The 19,127-nt window shown below is 41.6% G+C and overlaps 1 protein-coding gene across 1 annotated transcript in view; it reads left to right on the top strand.

The window, feature by feature from the left end:
* The window catches only part of LOC120036269 (YLP motif-containing protein 1-like), a 73,698-nt gene that overhangs the window by 35,557 nt on the left and 19,014 nt on the right, over positions 1-19,127 (top strand). Inside the window, exons 7-16 of the mRNA XM_038982745.1 lie at positions 3,317-3,461; positions 3,843-3,969; positions 4,173-4,268; positions 4,656-4,827; positions 8,197-8,366; positions 10,166-10,335; positions 12,696-12,758; positions 15,709-15,828; positions 16,743-16,919; positions 18,929-19,012. Of these exons, the coding sequence (XP_038838673.1) occupies positions 3,317-3,461; positions 3,843-3,969; positions 4,173-4,268; positions 4,656-4,827; positions 8,197-8,366; positions 10,166-10,335; positions 12,696-12,758; positions 15,709-15,828; positions 16,743-16,919; positions 18,929-19,012 (1,324 nt within the window). The remainder of the gene's footprint in view (positions 1-3,316; positions 3,462-3,842; positions 3,970-4,172; positions 4,269-4,655; positions 4,828-8,196; positions 8,367-10,165; positions 10,336-12,695; positions 12,759-15,708; positions 15,829-16,742; positions 16,920-18,928; positions 19,013-19,127) is intronic.

Raw genomic sequence — 19,127 nt, 5'->3', positions numbered from 1 at the left:
TTGGAAAAGCATTCCTCATGAAGCTGGTTGAGAGAATACCAAGAGTGTGCAAAGCTGTCATCAAGGCAAAGTGTGGTTACTATGAAGAATCTCAAATATATAAAATATTATTTGATTTGTTTAACACTTTTTGGAGTTACTACATGATTCCATAGTTTTGATGTCTTCACTATTATTCTACAAAGTAGAAAATAGTAAAAATAAAGAAAAACCCTTGGATGAGTAGGTGTTCAAACTTTTAACTGGTACTGTGTATGTATGTGTGCAAACACTACCGTTCACAAGTTTGAGGTCACTTAGAAATGTCCTCGTTTTTGAAAGAAGAGCACATTTTTTTGTCCATAAAAAAAAAAAAAAACATCAAATTGATCTACAGTCTACAGTGTAGACATGGTTAATGTTGTAAATGACTATTGTAGCTGGAAACGGCTGATTTTTAATGGAATATCTACATTGGCACACAGAAGCCCATTATCAGCAACCATCACTCCTGTGTTCTAATGGCATGTTGTATTAGCTAATCCAAGTTTATCATTTTAAAAGGCTCATTGATCATTAGAAAACCCTTTTGCAATTATTTTAGCACAGCTGAAAACTGTGGTGCTGATTTAAAGAAGCAATAAACTGGTCTTTAGACTAGTTGAGTATCTGGAGCATCAACATTTGTGGGTTCGATTTACAGGCTCAAAATGTCCAGAAACAAAGGACTTTCTTCTGAAACTCGTAAGTCTATTCTTGTTCTGAGAAATGAAGGCTATTCCACGCGAGAAATTGCCAAGAAACTGAAGATCTCGTACAACGATGTGTACTACTCCCTTCACAGAACAGCGCAAACTGGCCCTAACCAGAATAGAAAGAGGAGTGGGAGGCCCCGGGGCACAACTGAGCACGAGGACAAATACATTAGAGTGTCTAGTTTGAGAAACCGACTCCTCACAAGTCCTCAACTGGAAGCTTCATGAAATAGTACCCGCAAAACACCAGTCTCAACGTCAACAGTGAAGAGGCGACTCCGGGAATTAGCCTTTATAAATGATAAACTTGGATTAGCTAACACAACGTGCCATTGGAACACAGGAGTGATGGTTGCTGATAATGGGCCTCTGTACACCTATGTAGATATCCCATTAAAAAAATCTGCTGTTTCCAGCTACAATAGTCATAGTCACAACATTAACAATGTCTACACTGTATTTCTGATCAATTTGATGTTATTTTAAATCGACAGAAAAATTAGCTTTTCTTTCATAAACACTGACATTTCTAAGTGACCCCAAACCTTTGAACGGTAGTGTGTGTGTGTGTATATATATATTTTGGTTAAGAAAACTATTTTTTTTTAAAACCTGGCCGAACCCTCTCCTAACCCGGATGATGCTGGGCCAATTGTGTGCGGCCCTATGGGACTCCCGGTCACGGCCGTTGTGATGTACAGCCTGGGATCAAACCCGGGTCTGTAGTGACTCCTCTAGCACTGCAATGCTGTGCCTTAGACTGCTGCGTCACTCGGAAACAAAATATTGAGTTGAACCACCCCCTTTTGCCCTCAGAACAGCCTCAATTCGTCGGCACATGGACTCGACAAGGTGTCGAAAGCGTTCCACAGGGATGCTGGCCCATGTTGACTCCACAGGGATGCTGGCCCATGTTGACTCCACAGGGATGCTGGCCCATGTTGACTCCACAGGGATGCTGGCCCATGTTGACTCCACAGGGATGCTGGCCCATGTTGACTCCACAGGGATGCTGGCCCATGTTGACTCCACAGGGATGCTGGCCCATGTTGACTCCACAGGGATGCTGGCCCATGTTGACTCCACAGGGATGCTGGCCCATGTTGACTCCACAGGGATGCTGGCCCATGTTGACTCCACAGGGATGCTGCGCCCATGTTGACTCCACAGGGATGCTGGCCCATGTTGACTCCACAGGGATGCTGGCCCATGTTGACTCCACAGGGATGCTGGCCCATGTTGACTCCAATGTTTCCCACAGTTGTGTCCAGTTGGCTGGATGTTTGTTTGGGTTGTGGGACATCCTTGATACACACGAGAAACTGTTGAGTGTGAAAAACCCAGCAGTGTTACAATTGTTGACTCTCAAACCGGTGCGCCTGGCACCTACTACTAAATCCGGTTCAAAGGCACTTCAATGTGTTGTCTTGCCCCATTCACCCTCTGACTGGCACACATACACCATCCATGTCTCAATTGTCTCAAGGCTTAAAAATCCTTCTTTAACCTGTCTCCTCCTCTTCATCTACACTGATTGAAGTGGATTTAACGAGTGACATCAATAAGGGGTCATAGCTTTCACCTGGTTAGTCTATCCAGGTGTTCTTAATGTTTTGTACACTCGGTGTGTGTAGGTATATATGTGTGTGTGTGTGTATGTATATATGTGTATGTATATATATATATATATATATATATAAACACTTTTTTTTAATTCAGTAATGTTTTTCACAACTGTTTTTGTGAGAGACCTCTATACTTAGCCTGGGTACCGTAATTTCCGGACTATAAGCCGCTACTTTTTTCCCACGCTATGAACCTTGCGGTTTATACAATGACGCGGCTAATTTATGTTTTTTTTTTTTTTCACAAGATTCATGCCGCCAAAAAACTGAGCACCGTCACATAATGTGACGTAAATCGAGCGCGCTCAAACTTGCCATCATTCTGATTACGGTAGTCATTTTGTCACCCTCATCATGGCAAAGACACGGAGAAATGCATATGATGCAGCTTTCAAGTTGAAGGCGATCGATCTGGCTGTTGGAAAAGGAAATAGAGCTGCTGCACGGGAGCCTTAATGAGTCGATGATAAGACGTTGGAACTGTGCAGATCCGACTGAAAGCCAAAACAATCGCCACCGCAATGAAGTTTGACTTTCTTGGTAGGCTACTGTTTACTGCTATTTATTTTTGATTTTTGTTACAAGCCGTGTTTCGTTTAAAATTCTATTTATTTTTGTTACAAGCCGTGTTTCGTTTAAAGGCTCTGTAAAGTTCATTTGTTTCAATGTACCGGTAGGCACTTGCGGCTTATAGACATGTGCAGTTTATTTATGTACAAAATACATATTTGTAAAAAATTCAGTGGGTACGGCTTATATTCAGGTGCGCTTAATAGTCCAGCAATTACGGTACTAGTCTTATTTGTGCTATAATTCCACTCCTTGTCATGCCATATTTGGTAAATGCGCAGAGTCCAAGGTGTGGAATGTTAACACAAAATAGGTTATGGATTCCAGGCTTGCTAATATGTATGCATATTAGCAAATTTATCACATGTCATTTCTAATACAATGTAGGTCTGTTTCTCTGGTACTGAACAGAGAAATGCATGAGAATAAGACTGAGGGAGAGGCCCTACCCATCATGTCTGACCCCAAGACGGAGCTCCCTGCTGGGCTACTGGGGTTAGAGATACCCCCTGAGGTCCGGAGTGCCCTCCAGGTAGGCTAAACTATAACTCATTGTGTCCCTATTCTCTGTAATAGTGAACTTCTTTTGACAAGGCTTCATAGGGTCTATATCGTTTATATATATATATATATATATATATCATGTAACTGTTGGACATTTATATGTATAATGTAGCTGCAGGTAAAATTAGAAACATGTTTGTTTCCAAGCTGTATATTCCAAGTAATTATTATATTTTAAATTCTCACAGTCCAACAATATATTTGAAGAAGACTACTTTAATTATTGTCCATTTTATTTATTTATTTATTTATTTTGGGGGGGGGGGGCAGTTACAAAAGATAAATATTTACCCCTTTTAAAAAAAATGTTTTAATCTGTTAACCCGCTGCACTGTTTTGTCCACCCCAGGCAACCAACCTTATGTCAGGTCCTACTAAAATGGTGCCATGGGGAGACACCAAGCCTCCAGATACTGGTTACTTGTCCACGGCTTCTCCAGTCATCCCCAAGACTGTGGACTATGGACATGGACATGGTAGGGAGAGAAACATGGAAATGAGGAGCAGTGTTGGGGTCATTTTCCATTTTTTTTAATTCCAGTCAATTCAGAATGTGAGCTAAATTCCAGTTCCAATTTCAGATGTTCCTAATTGTAAAAGCAATGAAGAGAATTGGAATTTCAGTGTACTTCCTGAATTGACTGGAATTTATATTTTTCTCTCTCTCTCTCGCTCTCAGACCTTGGTGCTGCCACAGTGGAACGGATCTCTTACGGCGAAAGGATTGTGTTGAGGCCCGATCCCTTACCTGACAGAGAGAGGAGCTATGAAAAAGGTGAGTTGATATTTATTCTTGGATGGTGATTGTTTTTGGAGACTCCGTAGCAGCTTTTACTCTTTTTTTAATTTTTTTTACATACTTTAGTAGAACACACTGTCTGTCTGAATAAGAAGGTCTGCTAGATCACTAAAAATGTAAATGTTATACGTTACTATCAACAGTGACGTAAGAAGGGGTCATACATTTTTCCTAAGCCAATCCGTCGATCAGTTGGTGACGCTTGCAACGTCAAGGGTGTGATTCCCGCTGGGGCCACCAATACGTAAAAAATGTATGAACACTGCAAACTGACATAAGTCGGTTTTGGATCAAATAAAAGGTCTGCTAAATGGTAGATATTATATTATTGTTGTTCTAACCATATCCTCCTTTCCCCTGTAGAACCCCTGAGACACCCCTACCACAGAGACCTGTACTACGACAGACGACCGGGAGACCCCTACATGGAGTGCAGGGAGTACAGCAGAGAGAGGGAGATGTACAGAGAAAAAGCTCCCATGGACTTTGAAAGAGAACCATACGAGAGGGAACGCTACCCGCCTCGAGATGACAGGTATATCTGGTTCTGTTTTAGGAGGGTTTGAGCTATCTGGTTCCCTTTTTAGGAGGGTTTGAGCTATCTGGTTCCCTTTTAGGAGGGTTTGAGCTATCTGGTTCCCTTTTAGGAGGATTTGAGCTATCTGGTTCCCTTTTTAGGAGGGTTTGAGCTATCTGGTTCCCTTTTAGGAGGATTTGAGCTATCTGGTTCCCTTTTTAGGAGGGTTTGAGCTATCTGGTTCCCTTTTAGGAGGGTTTGAGCTATCTGGTTCCCTTTTAGGAGGGTTTGAGCTATCTGGTTCCCTTTTAGGAGGGTTTGAGCTATCTGGTTCCCTTTTAGGAGGATTTGAGTTACTGTGACTAGTCCGGCTGGTATTATATCACCCTGTGTTACTGTGACTAGTCTGGCTGGTATTATATCACCCTGTGTTACTGTGACTAGTCTGGCTGGTATTATATCACCCTGTGTTACTGTGACTAGTCTGGCTGGTATTATATCACCCAGTGTTACTGTGACTAGTCTGGCTGGTATTATATCACCCTGTGACTAGTCTGGCTGGTATTATATCACCCTGTGTTACTGTGACTAGTCTGGCTGGTATTATATCACCCTGTGTTACTGTGACTAGTCTGGCTGGTATTATATCACCCTGTGACTAGTCTGGCTGGTATTATATCACCCTGTGACTAGTCTGGCTGGTATTATATCACCCTGTGTTACTGTGACTAGTCTGGCTGGTATTATATCACCCTGTGACTAGTCTGGCTGGTATATCACCCTGTGACTAGTCTGGCTGGTATTATATCACCCAGTGTTACTGTGACTAGTCTGGCTGGTATTATATCACCATGTGTTACTGTGACTAGTCTGGCTGGTATTATATCACCCTGTGTTACTGTGACTAGTCTGGCTGGTATTATATCACCCTGTGTTACTGTGACTAGTCTGGCTGGTATTATATCACCCTGTGTTACTGTGACTAGTCCGGCTGGTATTATATCACCCTGTGACTAGTCTGGCTGGTATCATATCACCCTGTGTTACTGTGACTAGTCTGGCTGGTATCATATCACCCTGTGTTACTGTGACTAGTCTGGCTGGTACTATATCACCCTGTGTCTAGTCTGGCTGGTATTATATCACCCTGTGTTACTGTGACTAGTCTGGCTGGTATTATATCACCCTGTGACTAGTCTGGCTGGTATATCACCCTGTGACTAGTCTGGCTGGTATTATATCACCCAGTGTTACTGTGACTAGTCTGGCTGGTATTATATCACCCTGTGTTACTGTGACTAGTCTGGCTGGTATTATATCACCCTGTGACTAGTCTGGCTGGTATTATATCACCCTGTGACTAGTCTGGCTGGTATTATATCACCCTGTGACTAGTCTGGCTGGTATTATATCACCCTGTGACTAGTCTGGCTGGTATTATATCACCCTGTGTTACTGTGACTAGTCTGGCTGGTATTATATCACCCTGTGTTACTGTGACTAGTCTGGCTGGTATTATATCACCCTGTGTTACTGTGACTAGTCTGGCTGGTATTATATCACCCTGTGACTAGTCTGGCTGGTATTATATCACCCTGTGACTAGTCTGGCTGGTATTATATCACCCTGTGTTACTGTGACTAGTCTGCCTGGTATTATATCACCCTGTGACTAGTCTGGCTGGTATTATATCACCCTGTGTTACTGTGACTAGTCTGGCTGGTATTATATCACCCTGTGTTACTGTGACTAGTCTGGCTGGTATTATATCACCCTGTGTTACTGTGACTAGTCTGGCTGGTATTATATCACCCTGTGACTAGTCTGGCTGGTATATCACCCTGTGACTAGTCTGGCTGGTATTATATCACCCTGTGTTACTGTGACTAGTCTGGCTGGTATTATATCACCCTGTGTTACTGTGACTAGTCTGGCTGGTATTATATCACCCTGTGTTACTGTGACTAGTCTGGCTGGTATTATATCACCCTGTGTTAATGTGACTAGTCTGGCTGGTATTATATCACCCTGTGACTAGTCTGGCTGGTATATCACCCTGTGACTAGTCTGGCTGGTATTATATCACCCTGTGTCTAGTCTGGCTGGTATTATATCACCCTGTGACTAGTCTGGCTGGTATTATATCACCCTGTGTTACTGTGACTAGTCTGGCTGGTATTATATCACCCTGTGACTAGTCTGGCTGATATATCACCCTGTGACTAGTCTGGCTGGTATTATATCACCCTGTGTTACTGTGACTAGTCTGGCTGGTACTATATCACCCTGTGTCTAGTCTGGCTGGTATTATATCACCCTGTGTTACTGTGACTAGTCTGGCTGGTATTATATCACCCTGTGTTACTGTGACTAGTCTGGCTGGTATTATATCACCCTGTGTTACTGTGACTAGTCTGGCTGGTATTATATCACCCTGTGACTAGTCTGGCTGGTATTATATCACCCTGTGTTACTGTGACTAGTCTGGCTGGTATTATATCACCCTGTGACTAGTCTGGCTGGTATTATATCACCCTGTGACTAGTCTGGCTGGTATTATATCACACTGTGTTACTGTGACTAGTCTGGCTGGTATTATATCACCCTGTGTTACTGTGACTAGTCTGGCTGGTATTATATCACCCTGTGACTAGTCTGGCTGGTATTATATCACCCTGTGTTACTGTGACTAGTCTGGCTGGTATTATATCACCCTGTGTTACTGTGACTAGTCTGGCTGGTATTATATCACCCTGTGACTAGTCTGGCTGGTATTATATCACCCTGTGTTACTGTGACTAGTCTGGCTGGTATTATATCACCCTGTGACTAGTCTGGCTGGTATTATATCACCCTGTGACTAGTCTGGCTGGTATTATATCACCCTGTGTTACTGTGACTAGTCTGCCTGGTATTATATCACCCTGTGTTAATGTGACTAGTCTGCCTGGTATTATATCACCCTGTGTTAATGTGACTAGTCTGCCTGGTACTATATCACCCTGTGTTACTGTGACTAGTCTGGCTGGTATTATATCACCCTGTGTTAATGTGACTAGTCTGGCTGGTACTATATCACCCTGTGTTACTGTGACTAGTCCGGCTGGTATTATATCACCCTGTGACTAGTCTGGCTGGTATTATATCACCCTGTGTTAATGTGACTAGTCCAGCTGGTTGGTGTAGCCTTGTGAATATTGCCTGCCCAGGGCCCGGATTCATAAAACTGAGTGCTGATCTAGGATCAGGTCCTCCCTGTCCGTATAATCATATTTATTATGATCTAAAAGGGGAAACTGATCCAAGATCAGATCTCCCCCCCATTCTAAAACTCTTTATAAATAGGTGTCCAGATGTGCAGTGTTCTGATCCTGTCTCTCTCTCCAGACCACCCCCCGGCCATCCTCCACCTCGCCCGGGCTACAGGGATAGGGACATGAGGGAGGGCAGCCGGACCAGTAGAGATGGAGAGGATCCTTATGGAAGGCCTGGGGGTTATGACAGACCTCCGTACGAGCGTGGGCCTGAGCGCTACGACCACGGTGCCTCACCATACGGTAAAGACAGTCTCAAAACGAACCGACTTGGTGCAATGCGATTGTCTCGGTATGTGAGTGGGGCTGATTTTGTACAACAAAAAAAAAAAATGTACATTGTCCAAAAGAAAGAATTCTCTGAAGCTACCATGCCTTCACAAAGTATTCATACCCCTTGACTTATTCCACATTTTGTTACAGCCTGAATTCAAAATGTATATTAAAAAAAGCTCTCACCCAGCTACAGACAATACCGCATAATGATAAAATTGAAAACATGTTTTTAGAAAATGTTGCTAATTTATTGAAAATGAACTCCAGAAATATCTAATTTATTTAAATATTCATATCCCTGAGTCAATACTTTGTAGAAGCACCTTTGGCAACCATTATATTTGAGTCTTTTCTGTGATAAGTCTCTAAGAGATTTCCACACCTGGAATGTGGAACATTTTCCCATTTTGTTATTTTCAAAAGGATTCAAGCTCTGTCTAATTGGTTGTTGATCATTGCTAGACAACCATTTTCAGGTCTTGTCATAGATTTTCAAGTCAAAACTGTTACTCGGCCACTCAGGAACATTCACCTTCTTCTCGGTAAGCAACTACAGTGTAGATTTGGCCTTGTGTTTTAGGTTATTGTTCTGCTGGAAGGTGAATTAATTTCAGTGTCTGGTGGATAGCAGACTGATCCAGGATTTTGCCTGTGCTTAGCTCCTGTCCGTTTCTTTTTTTATTCTGAAAAACTCCCCAGTCCTTAACGATTACACGCATACCCATAACATAATGCAGCCATCACTATGCTTGAAAATATCAAGTGTTAAAAAGTTAATTGCTTTGCCACATTTTTGCAGTATTACTTTAGTGCTTCATTACAAACAGGATGCATGTTTTGGAATATTTGTATTCTGTACAGGCTTCCTTCTTTTCACTCTTGTCATGTAGGTTAGTATTGTGGAGTAACTACAATGTTGTTGATCCATCCTCAGTTTTCTCCTATCACAGCTATTAAACTCTTTAACTGTTTTAAAGTAGCCATTGGCATCATGGTGAAATCCTTGAGGGGTTTCCTTCCTCTCCGGCAACTGAGTTAGGAAGGACGCCTGTATCTTTGTAGTGACTGGGTGTATTGATACACCCTCCAAAGTGTAATTAATAACTTCACCATGCTCAAAGGGATATTCAATGTCTGCTTTTGTATTTTTACCCATCTACCAATAGGTGCCCTTTGCGAGGCATTGGAAAAACTTCCCTGGTCTTTGTGGTTGAATCTGTGTTTGAAATTCACTGCTCGACTGAGGGACTTTACAATTATCTGTATGTGTAGGGTACAGAGATGAGGTAGTCGTTACAAAAATCATGTTAAACACTTATTGCACACAGAGTGAGTCCATGCAACTTATTAAGCACTTTTATTTAACTTATTTAGGCTTGCCATAAGAAAGGGGTTGAATACTTATTGACTCAAGACATTTCAGCTTGTAATTTTTAGTTTCTTTGTAAAAAAATATTGTGTTTTAAGCCAGTGACCCAAAAAAATCTAAATTTAAACAATTTTAAATTCAGGCTGTAACACACATCGAAATGTTATATTTAAGGGGGTGTGAATACTTTTGAAGGCACTATAAACACAGAAAACAATCAAAATGGTATTTAAGGGGGTGTGAATACTTTTGAAGGCACTATAAACACAGAAAACAATCAAAATGGTATTTAAGGCATCTTCCATTGTCTATGTCTTTTCATGCCACTTGGTTGTGAAGAAATGAAGAGAGACAGTATTATCTGTTCCTTTTTTGTACCTCCTGTCCTGTGGTCCAGGTGAACGGAGGAGTTACCCAGAGGAGAGAGGAGGAGGAGGAGGCCCCACGTCGTCCCACCCTCCTCCCCCACCACCGGCTGCTCCTCCTTCCAGGATCGAGAAGAAACCGGAGACCAAGAACGTGGAGGATCTTCTCAAACTACCAGGCCGAGACACTCGTCCAGAAAGGGTGCAAACAAATGGCTGCTCGCTCACTCACTCGTTATCACTTTATACTTCACCATAAATGATCCGTTATATGATAATACTGTAGTGGTCAGATCATTATATGATAATGCTGTAGTGGCCAGGTCATTATATGATAATGCTGTAGTGGTCAGGTCATTATATGATAATACTGTAGTGGTCAGATCATTATATGATAATGCTGTAGTGGCCAGGTCATTATATGATAATGCTGTAGTGGCCAGGTCATTATATGATAATGCTGTAGCGGCCAGGTCATTATGTGGTAATGCTGTAATGGTCAGATCATTACGTGATAATGCTGTAGTGGCCAGGTCATTACGTGATAATGCTGTAGTGGCCAGGTCATTATGTGATAATGCTGTAGTGGTCAGATCATTATATGATAATGCTGTAGTGGTCAGATCATTATATGATAATGCTGTAGTGGTCATGTCATTATATGATAATGCTGTGGTGGCCAGATCATTATATGATAATGCTGTAGTGGTCAGATCATTATGATAATACATGTAGTGGCCACTAACAATGAAAGAAGGTCTTCAAACATGGAAGGTAGTCGGGTGGAGGCTAGATCAGGTGGGACCATTCTAGCCAATGAGAGGGCAGATAACCATTTGAACAACGGACACACCTCTGATGTCACGTGTCCTACTTTTATATAAGTTCACTCGTACCAACAACGTAAGCATTACGAAACATCTATTCGATCATGTAGCAAATAAGTCATGACATTATTTGCTATTTACACTCGTTATTTGTTATTTACGCTCTCGTTGACCTCCGCACACAAAAAAAACGCCTCGCTTGGTGAGCAGAAAGAAAAACATTGTCACCTGTAGATTTGGCCCCAGGTATCTTTTGGAAATTATTCAGACCCCTTCGCTTTTCCCACGTTTTGTTACATTACGGCCTTATTCTAAAATGGATTACAAAAAAAAAAAAAATCCTCATCAATCTATACACAATACCCATATCATACATTGTGGTGAACTTCACAGGGTGGTGAAAGTGCAAGGGGATGAGTTTGATGCTCCTCTCCAATCGAGGCTCTTATTCTGGGGACATGATCATCGATGCTTGGCTGCCGTTTGACAAATACAAAATGATGGAATCTCCATTCATAAATTAAGCTGGTGGGTTTATACTTTATAGTTTACATCTGCCAAAGACTTGGGAAATGAACGGGAATGATTTTGACAAATGACAGGAGTGGAATGTTAGTTAAAACGACTGGTACCCAGACTACCGACTGGTACCCAGACTACAGACGGGGGGTTCTGGGTTGAATGTGGACGCGCATCGGACAGTTCTGATTCCACTCATCTTTGTATCTGTTCTATTATAGTGTCTTTTGACAGCCATTGAGTCAGTTTTCTTCTTCCCGATTGGCTGATCCCTCCTGATGACCCGGTTGGACATGACTCCCAACAGGTTCATCAGGAGGGATCAGCCAATGAAGTCCCACCCGGGTGACTACATTAAAATGGTGGAAGCTCTCAATGGCGGTGTCCATGCTAATGTCGTTTTGGCCACTAGAGGCCTCCATCATTCTCTTTTTGAAACCCCCGCCCACCTTGCCGTGTAGCGCCGACCCACCTTGCCGTGTAGCGCCGACCCACCTTGCCGTGTAGCGCCGACCCACCTTGCCGTGTAGCGCCGACCCACCTTGCCGTGTAGCGCCGACCCACCTTGCCGTGTAGCGCCGACCCACCTTGCCGTGTAGCGCCGACCCACCTTGCCGTGTAGCGCCGACCCGCCTTGCCGTATAGTGTGTCCCCTGACGTAATTCACCAACTTCCTTATTCAATTCAATACAACTTTATTTACACTTCATTCACTTATTTTCCCATTCAATTTAATACATATTTTCCAGATTCAATTAGGGTTAAGTGTCTTGCTCATGGGCACATCGACAGATTTTTCACCTTGTCAGCTCGGGGATTTGAACCCCGAATAATGTTTTGGTTACTGGCCCAACGCTCTTAACCGCTAGGCTACCTGTCCCTCTCAGGGACAAATAAGAAATGTGTTGCCAGGATAATAACAATCTCAACCTGTAGGCCAATACAAGTACAACAGGAGTACACAAATATCACATATCCTAGGTTTCTTCCTAGGTTTTGGCCTTTCTAGGGAGTTTTTCCTAGCCACCGTGCTTCTACACCTGCATTGCTTGCTGTTTGGGGTTTTAGGCTGGGTTTCTGTACAGCACTTTGAGATATCAGCTGATGTAAGCAGGGATATATAAATACATTTGATTTGATATCCCCCAGTATATTCCCAGATACTTGTCTGCTGTATGAGTGAGTTCCAATAACTTCTAAAATTGTGTTTTCTCAGATTGTCATCATAATGAGAGGCCTACCAGGAAGTGGTAAAAGTCATGTAGCCAAGCTGATACGGGTGAGTAGAACCTAAAGTTACCGTCGTCTGAGCTTTGCTTTTTCTGTTGTGGTAGTGTTGACTCATCTGGGATTAAATGGTATTTCCTGTCGTGTGTTTCCTGTTGCCCGGTAGCACAACTGGAAGGGAGGAGTATTGCTCCAAATCAGTGGTTCCCAACCTTTTTTGGGGGTTCTGTACCCTTAAAACACTTTGACCTGCCTGAAGTAGCACCTCATGTGCGTGCGACCGGCTTGGTTCTTAAATTATGTGTAAATTTGACAAAAAAATGTGGTTTACGCACCCAGTCAAGTTTGGCAGACTTGTTTTCTATGTCAAGGAAGTAGGAGTTGAACTTCCTGTTGGGTTTGGATAAATGTGAGCTCACTATTTGTACCATAGGAGCTCTGTCAACTTTCCCGGTAAAATGGTTTCTTTTATTTTGACCAATTGATCAATAATATCGACGCCCGTGTCATCGATCCTACGGCACACCGTTATTTGATCAACAGTCTTCAGTGCATCAGACTTATAAATCATAGGGTTGCCAGGACGAGGTAAAAAAAGTTTGCCCAATGGACACTCAACCTGAGAACTTTTGGGGGTTTTTCACAGCAAGAGATGAGTTTTCATATTTAGACAATAAACCCTTTTTCCCTAAAGTTATAGAGACAATTTTAAGAATGAATATCATAGTAACTAGTAATGATGTTGGAAGAATGATGTGGTTTTCCATCAAAATAGTAATTATTCCGAGCTATGACATGACCTAATAAAGGAATTTAAAATGTGGCAAGAGAGAAGATAATTCACCCTGATTAAACTCGCCAGATCATTTTCCATCAATGGATATCAATTTAACTCGTTTTATTGCTATGATTAGGCAATAAGACACAACGGGGTATGGTATATGGCCAATATACCACGGCTAAGGGCTGGAGGACTTTTACCCCATTTTAAAAAGAAGCACGCGAGGGAGATCCGTGACTTCCATTTTAAATTTCCACTCGGGCAGTCCCCTAGACCTGAGCATGCATAAAGCACTTCGCTTGATACCGTTTTCTTTAAGTAAAGTCATTAGAATGTAGTTTAAACCACCTCAGAGTAAACGTATGTAATGCGCCTAAAGTCGTTTTCCAGTGATTTGTGTCATTTCCAGCATAATTAATGTTTCCCGGAAACGGGTGTCTCCATAATGACAATTTAATAGCCTACCTACAACTGGTAAAAAGTTGTCAGGACGGGCGACTCCTTCGTCTCTCGCTCACGTTAACTCAGCCAATAGCTGTAGTGCTCTCTCAACACAGACACACCCATCCGGTCCTCCCCACCACCACCACTCACTCAGCAACAACATGCCTCACTGCCTGACAGTCCGCAGCAGGTCACAGTAACATCTACACTACCGTTCAAAAGTTTGGGGTCACTTAGAAATGTCCTTGTTCTTTTAAAGAAATTCACTTTTTTTTTGTGTCCATTTTTAAAATAACATCAAATTGATCAGAAATACAGTGTAGACATTGTTAATGTTGTAAATGACTATTGTAGCTGGAAACGGCATATTTTTTTTTTAATGGAATATCTACAGAGTCCCATCATCAGCAACCATCACTAATTTTAAAAGGTTAATTGATCATTAGAAAACCCTTTTGCAATTATGCTAGCACAGCTGAAAACTGTTGATCTGATTAAAGCAGCAATAACACTGGCCTTCTTTAGACTAGTTGCGTATCTGGAGCATCAGCATTTGTGGGTTCGATTACAGGCTCAAAATGGCCAGAAATGAACTTTCTTCTGAAACTCAGTCTATTCTTGTTCTGAGAAATGAAGGCTATTCCATGCAAGAAACTGAAGATCTCGTACAACGCTGTGTACTACTTCCTTCACAGAACAGCGCAAACTGGCTCTAACCAGAATGGAAAGAGGAGTGGGAAGCACCGGTGCACAACTGAGCAAGAGGACAAGTACATTAGAGTGTCTAGTTTGAGAAACAGACGCCTCACAATTCCTCAACTGGCAGCTTCATTAAATAGTACCCGCAAAACACCAGTCTCAATGTCAACAGTGAAGAGGCGACTCCGGGATTCTGGCCTTCTAGGCAGAGTTGCAAAGAAAAACCCATATCTCAGACTGGCCAATAAAAATAAAAGATTAAGATGGGCAAAACAACACAGACACTAGACAGAGGATCTCTGTTAATGGACAAAAAAATTGCTTTTCTTTCAAAAACAAGGACATTTCCAAACTTTTGAATGATAGTGTGTATATATTTTAAAGAGAAATACCATGGTGCAATTTAAAATTGCCCAAAATCCCACAACCCACGAACAATACATTTTCACCCGTGACATACTGTCAAAGTAGCCCAGTTTGCTAGAAAACCTTGAACATGACAGCACTGGCGCGGAGGACCACGTGCACTTCGCGCGAGCTGAGGATCAAACATTGAGGCAACGGGCCAGGTAGACAGCAATGCACACACACACCAAAACTAAAGTAAAAAAGTAGGCCTATAAATATAAAATAACTAGATTTCACTCCAGTGACCTCATTAAATATTTCCCAGAATATAATAATTGCATTTATTTTTATTTAACCTTTATTTAACTAGGCAAGTCAGTTAAGAACACATTCTTATTTATGACTGCCTACATGGTATTTTTACCATTCTATTTCCATGTCTAGTCCTCAATTCAAATGGAGGCAGTTACACAGAACATTGTTTATTTATAATTTACAACGTTGCAAATTCAATAAAATAAAACAAAAATTGTGTTTTCTATTCAAATAGAAAACTATTATTAAAGTAGAAAACTTTAATATATTTTTGGGGGTAATATTTTTCTCAACATTTTTTGATGTATGGTTGTCCCACCTAGCTATTTTAAATTGAATGCACTACCTGTACATCTCTCTGGATAAGAGCGTCTGCTAACTGACGAAAACGTTAAATGTTGTTGTGTGGGTTAAGGACAAGGAGGTGGAGTGTGGAGGGGCTCCACCCAGAGTGCTGGGGTTAGACGACTACTTCATGACGGAGGTGGAGAAGATGGAGCAGGACCAAGATACAGGGAAACGAGTCAAACTCAAGGTCTGTCCTTTCTGCTTTCCCTCTGACCTACTTACTTAATCCACTCTGTTCCTTTGGGAAGACATTTTAATCCTTTCTGTTCCTATGTGAAGCCATTTTAATCCTCTGTGAAGCCATTTTCTATTATTTCTGTTCCTATGTGGAGACGTTTTAATCCTCTCTGTTCCTATGTGGAGACGTTTTAATCCTCTCTGTTCCTATGTGGAGACGTTTTAATCCTCTCTGTTCCTATGTGGAGACGTTTTAATCCTCTCTGTTCCTATGTGGAGACGTTTTAATCCTCTCTGTTCCTATGTGGAGACGTTTTAATCCTCTCTGTTCCTATGTGGAGACGTTTTAATCCTCTCTGTTCCTATGTGGAGACGTTTTAATCCTCTCTGTTCCTATGTGGAGACGTTTTAATCCTCTCTGTTCTTACTGTACGTTGAGTTCCTGTGTCTCTTCATAGAATGTTAGCTGAAACGTATTGAAGAGTCCCTGCACCAAAAATATAAACCGTACCGCCACTGAAAATTAGTTCCGGCACCAATTTCAATCCAAGCCAATCACTATAGAGCACCACTACTATCTAGTTTAGTCAGATACTATCGCTCTGTAGATAGATGACTGTAGGCCTAAAAGGCTACATTTAAACAGGCAGCCTAATTCTGATATTTTTCCAGTAATTGGTCTTTTGTCAATTCAGATCATTTCTTTTCCCAATAATTGGGTTTGACGATCAGAATTGTGCTGCCTGTGTAAATGCAGACAAAGAAGGCCTAAAGACACCTACGCATGTATTACATAATGGCTCACTGAAGCTACATTTCCTCAATGTAGTATACACTGGTGATTTTTATTTATTTTTTTAAATTTAAAATTTCCTTTATTTATATGTAATGTAATATCAATTCCTAACATTTTCCTTTTGTCAGTGTCTGGAATACGAGTATGAAGCCGAGATGGAAGACACGTACAGGAACAGTATGCTAAAAACATTCCGGAAAACGCTAGACGACGGCTTCTTCCCCTTCATCATCATCGACGCAATTAATGACAGGGTTAAATACTTTGATCAGTTCTGGAGTGCTGCCAAGACTAAAGGCTTTGAGGTGAGTTAATGTTTGTTTTTCATATCTTGAAATATCAAAAGAGATGCAAGCCTACCTTCCAATTTTGCAAACTAGCATACCGTTTAGAATACATGCCCAAGCCTCCCGAGTGGCGCAGTGGTCTAAGGCATCACAGTGCTGAGGCGCCACTATAGCCTCGGGTTCGGGAGACCAATGGGGCGGCGCACAATTGGGCCAACGTTATCCGGGATAGGGGAGGGTTTGATCGGCCAGGATTTCCTTGTCTCGTCGTGCTCTAGCGACTCCTTGTGGCGGGCCGGGCTCCTGCAAGCTGACGGCGTTTCCTCCGACACATTGGTGTTGGCTGGCTTCCGGGGTTAAACGAGCAGTGTGTCAAGAAGCAGTGCGGCTTGGCAGGGTCGTGTTTCGGGGGACGCATGGCTCTCGACCTTCGCCTCTCCCGAGTCCGTAGAGGAGTTTCGGCGATGAGACAAGATTGTAAATACCAATTGGATATCACGAAATTGGGGAGAGAAAGGGGGTGGAAACTAATTCAAATAAAATGACTTCATTTTAAGTAGTGTCCTACTGTCGATGTTAGAACAGGTATTGTATTTTCATGTCGACAATCTACACATACTCTTGTCAAAGTGGACGAAAAATTCACATTTTTTAAAAAGATTTAATAGAAATTAAATACCTAAAATATAGTCGTTGCAAATTTTTTCAGCTCCCATAGTCAATACATGTTAGAAACACCTAAGTCTCTTAAGAGGGTTTGCACACCTGGATTGTACAATATTTCTTACAAATTCTTCAAGCTCTGTCAAGATGTTGGGGATCATGGCTAGACAGCAATTTTCATGTCTTGCCATAGATTTTCAAGCAGATTTAAGTCAAAAACTGTAACTTGGCCACTCAGGAACATTCACTGTGTTGGTAAGCAACTCCAGTGTAGATTTGGCCTTGTGTTTTAAGTTATTGTCCTGCTGAAAGGTGAATGTGTCTCCCAGTGACTGGTGTAAAGCAGACTGAAGCAGGTTTTCCTCTAGGATTTTGACTGTGCTTAACCCCATACTGTTTCTTTTAATTCTGAAAACCCTCCGTCTTTTCCGATGTCAAGTATACACATACCATGGTGCAGCCACCATCATGCTTGAAAATAAGGAGACATTTAATCAGTGATGTGTTGTTGGATTTGCCCCCAAACATAAGGCTTTGCATTTAAGCCAAAAAGTGTATTCCTGTGTTTTTTTTGCAGTATTACTTTAATGCCTTGTTTTGCATGTTTTGGAATATTTTTATTCTATATATTTGTATTCTATTCACTCTGTCATTTAGGTCATTATTGTGGAGTCACTACAATGTTGTTGATCCATCCTCAGTTTTCTACCATCAGACATTGAACACTGTAGCCGTTTTAAAATCACCAATGGCCTCATGGTGACGTCCCTGAGCAGTTTCCTTCCTGTCCTGCAGCTCAGTTCTTGGATGTGTCTGGGTGGTTTAATATATATAATAATGATTAACTTGACCATGCTTAAAGATATATTCAATATCTGATTTGTTGTCACCCTTCTATCAATCACTGCCCTTTTGAGGCTTTTGAAAATCTCGCTGTTTCTTTTTAGTTGCAGCTGTGCTTGATATTCAATACTTGACTGAGGGACCTTAAAGATGTTGTATGGGTGACAGAGGAAGGGTTAGTCATTCAAAAAATCATGGCAACTCCTATTATTTCACACAGTGAGTCCATGTAACTCATGTGGTTTGTTAAGCCACGTTTTATTCCTGGACTAATTTAAGCGTGCGTAACCAAAGGGGCCAAATACTTACGCAACGACTATTTTAGTTTGTTTCGTTTTTCTTCCACTTTGACTTTATTTTTGTTTATTAGATTTAAAAAATGTTTTTATAAATGTATAAAAAAAACAATTAAATCCATTTTAATCCCACTTTGTAACAATAAAATGTGAATAAATCCAAGGGGTCTGAATACTTTTGCAAGGCACTGTATATTATAAACGTGTAAATGTTTATTTTCTTAGGTGTACTTGGCCGAAATCTCGGCAGACTATCAGACTTGTGCTAAAAGAAATGCCCACGGGCGGAAGATAAAGGATATTCAAAAGGTACCGTACTGAGTGTCCTTGCGTCCACAAGTGCAGAGCTCGCATACCTTTTCAATGGTGTCATATTTCTCAAGGCATTGATAATGGCAGTGATAGACCATATTGTGTTTATTCA

The sequence above is a fragment of the Salvelinus namaycush genome, unplaced genomic scaffold (genome assembly GCF_016432855.1).
Source record: "Salvelinus namaycush isolate Seneca unplaced genomic scaffold, SaNama_1.0 Scaffold128, whole genome shotgun sequence".
Taxonomy (NCBI): Eukaryota; Metazoa; Chordata; class Actinopteri; order Salmoniformes; family Salmonidae; genus Salvelinus; species Salvelinus namaycush.
The sequence above is the reverse complement of the archived record's forward strand: the minus strand, read 5'-3'. Positions and strand labels throughout refer to the sequence as shown.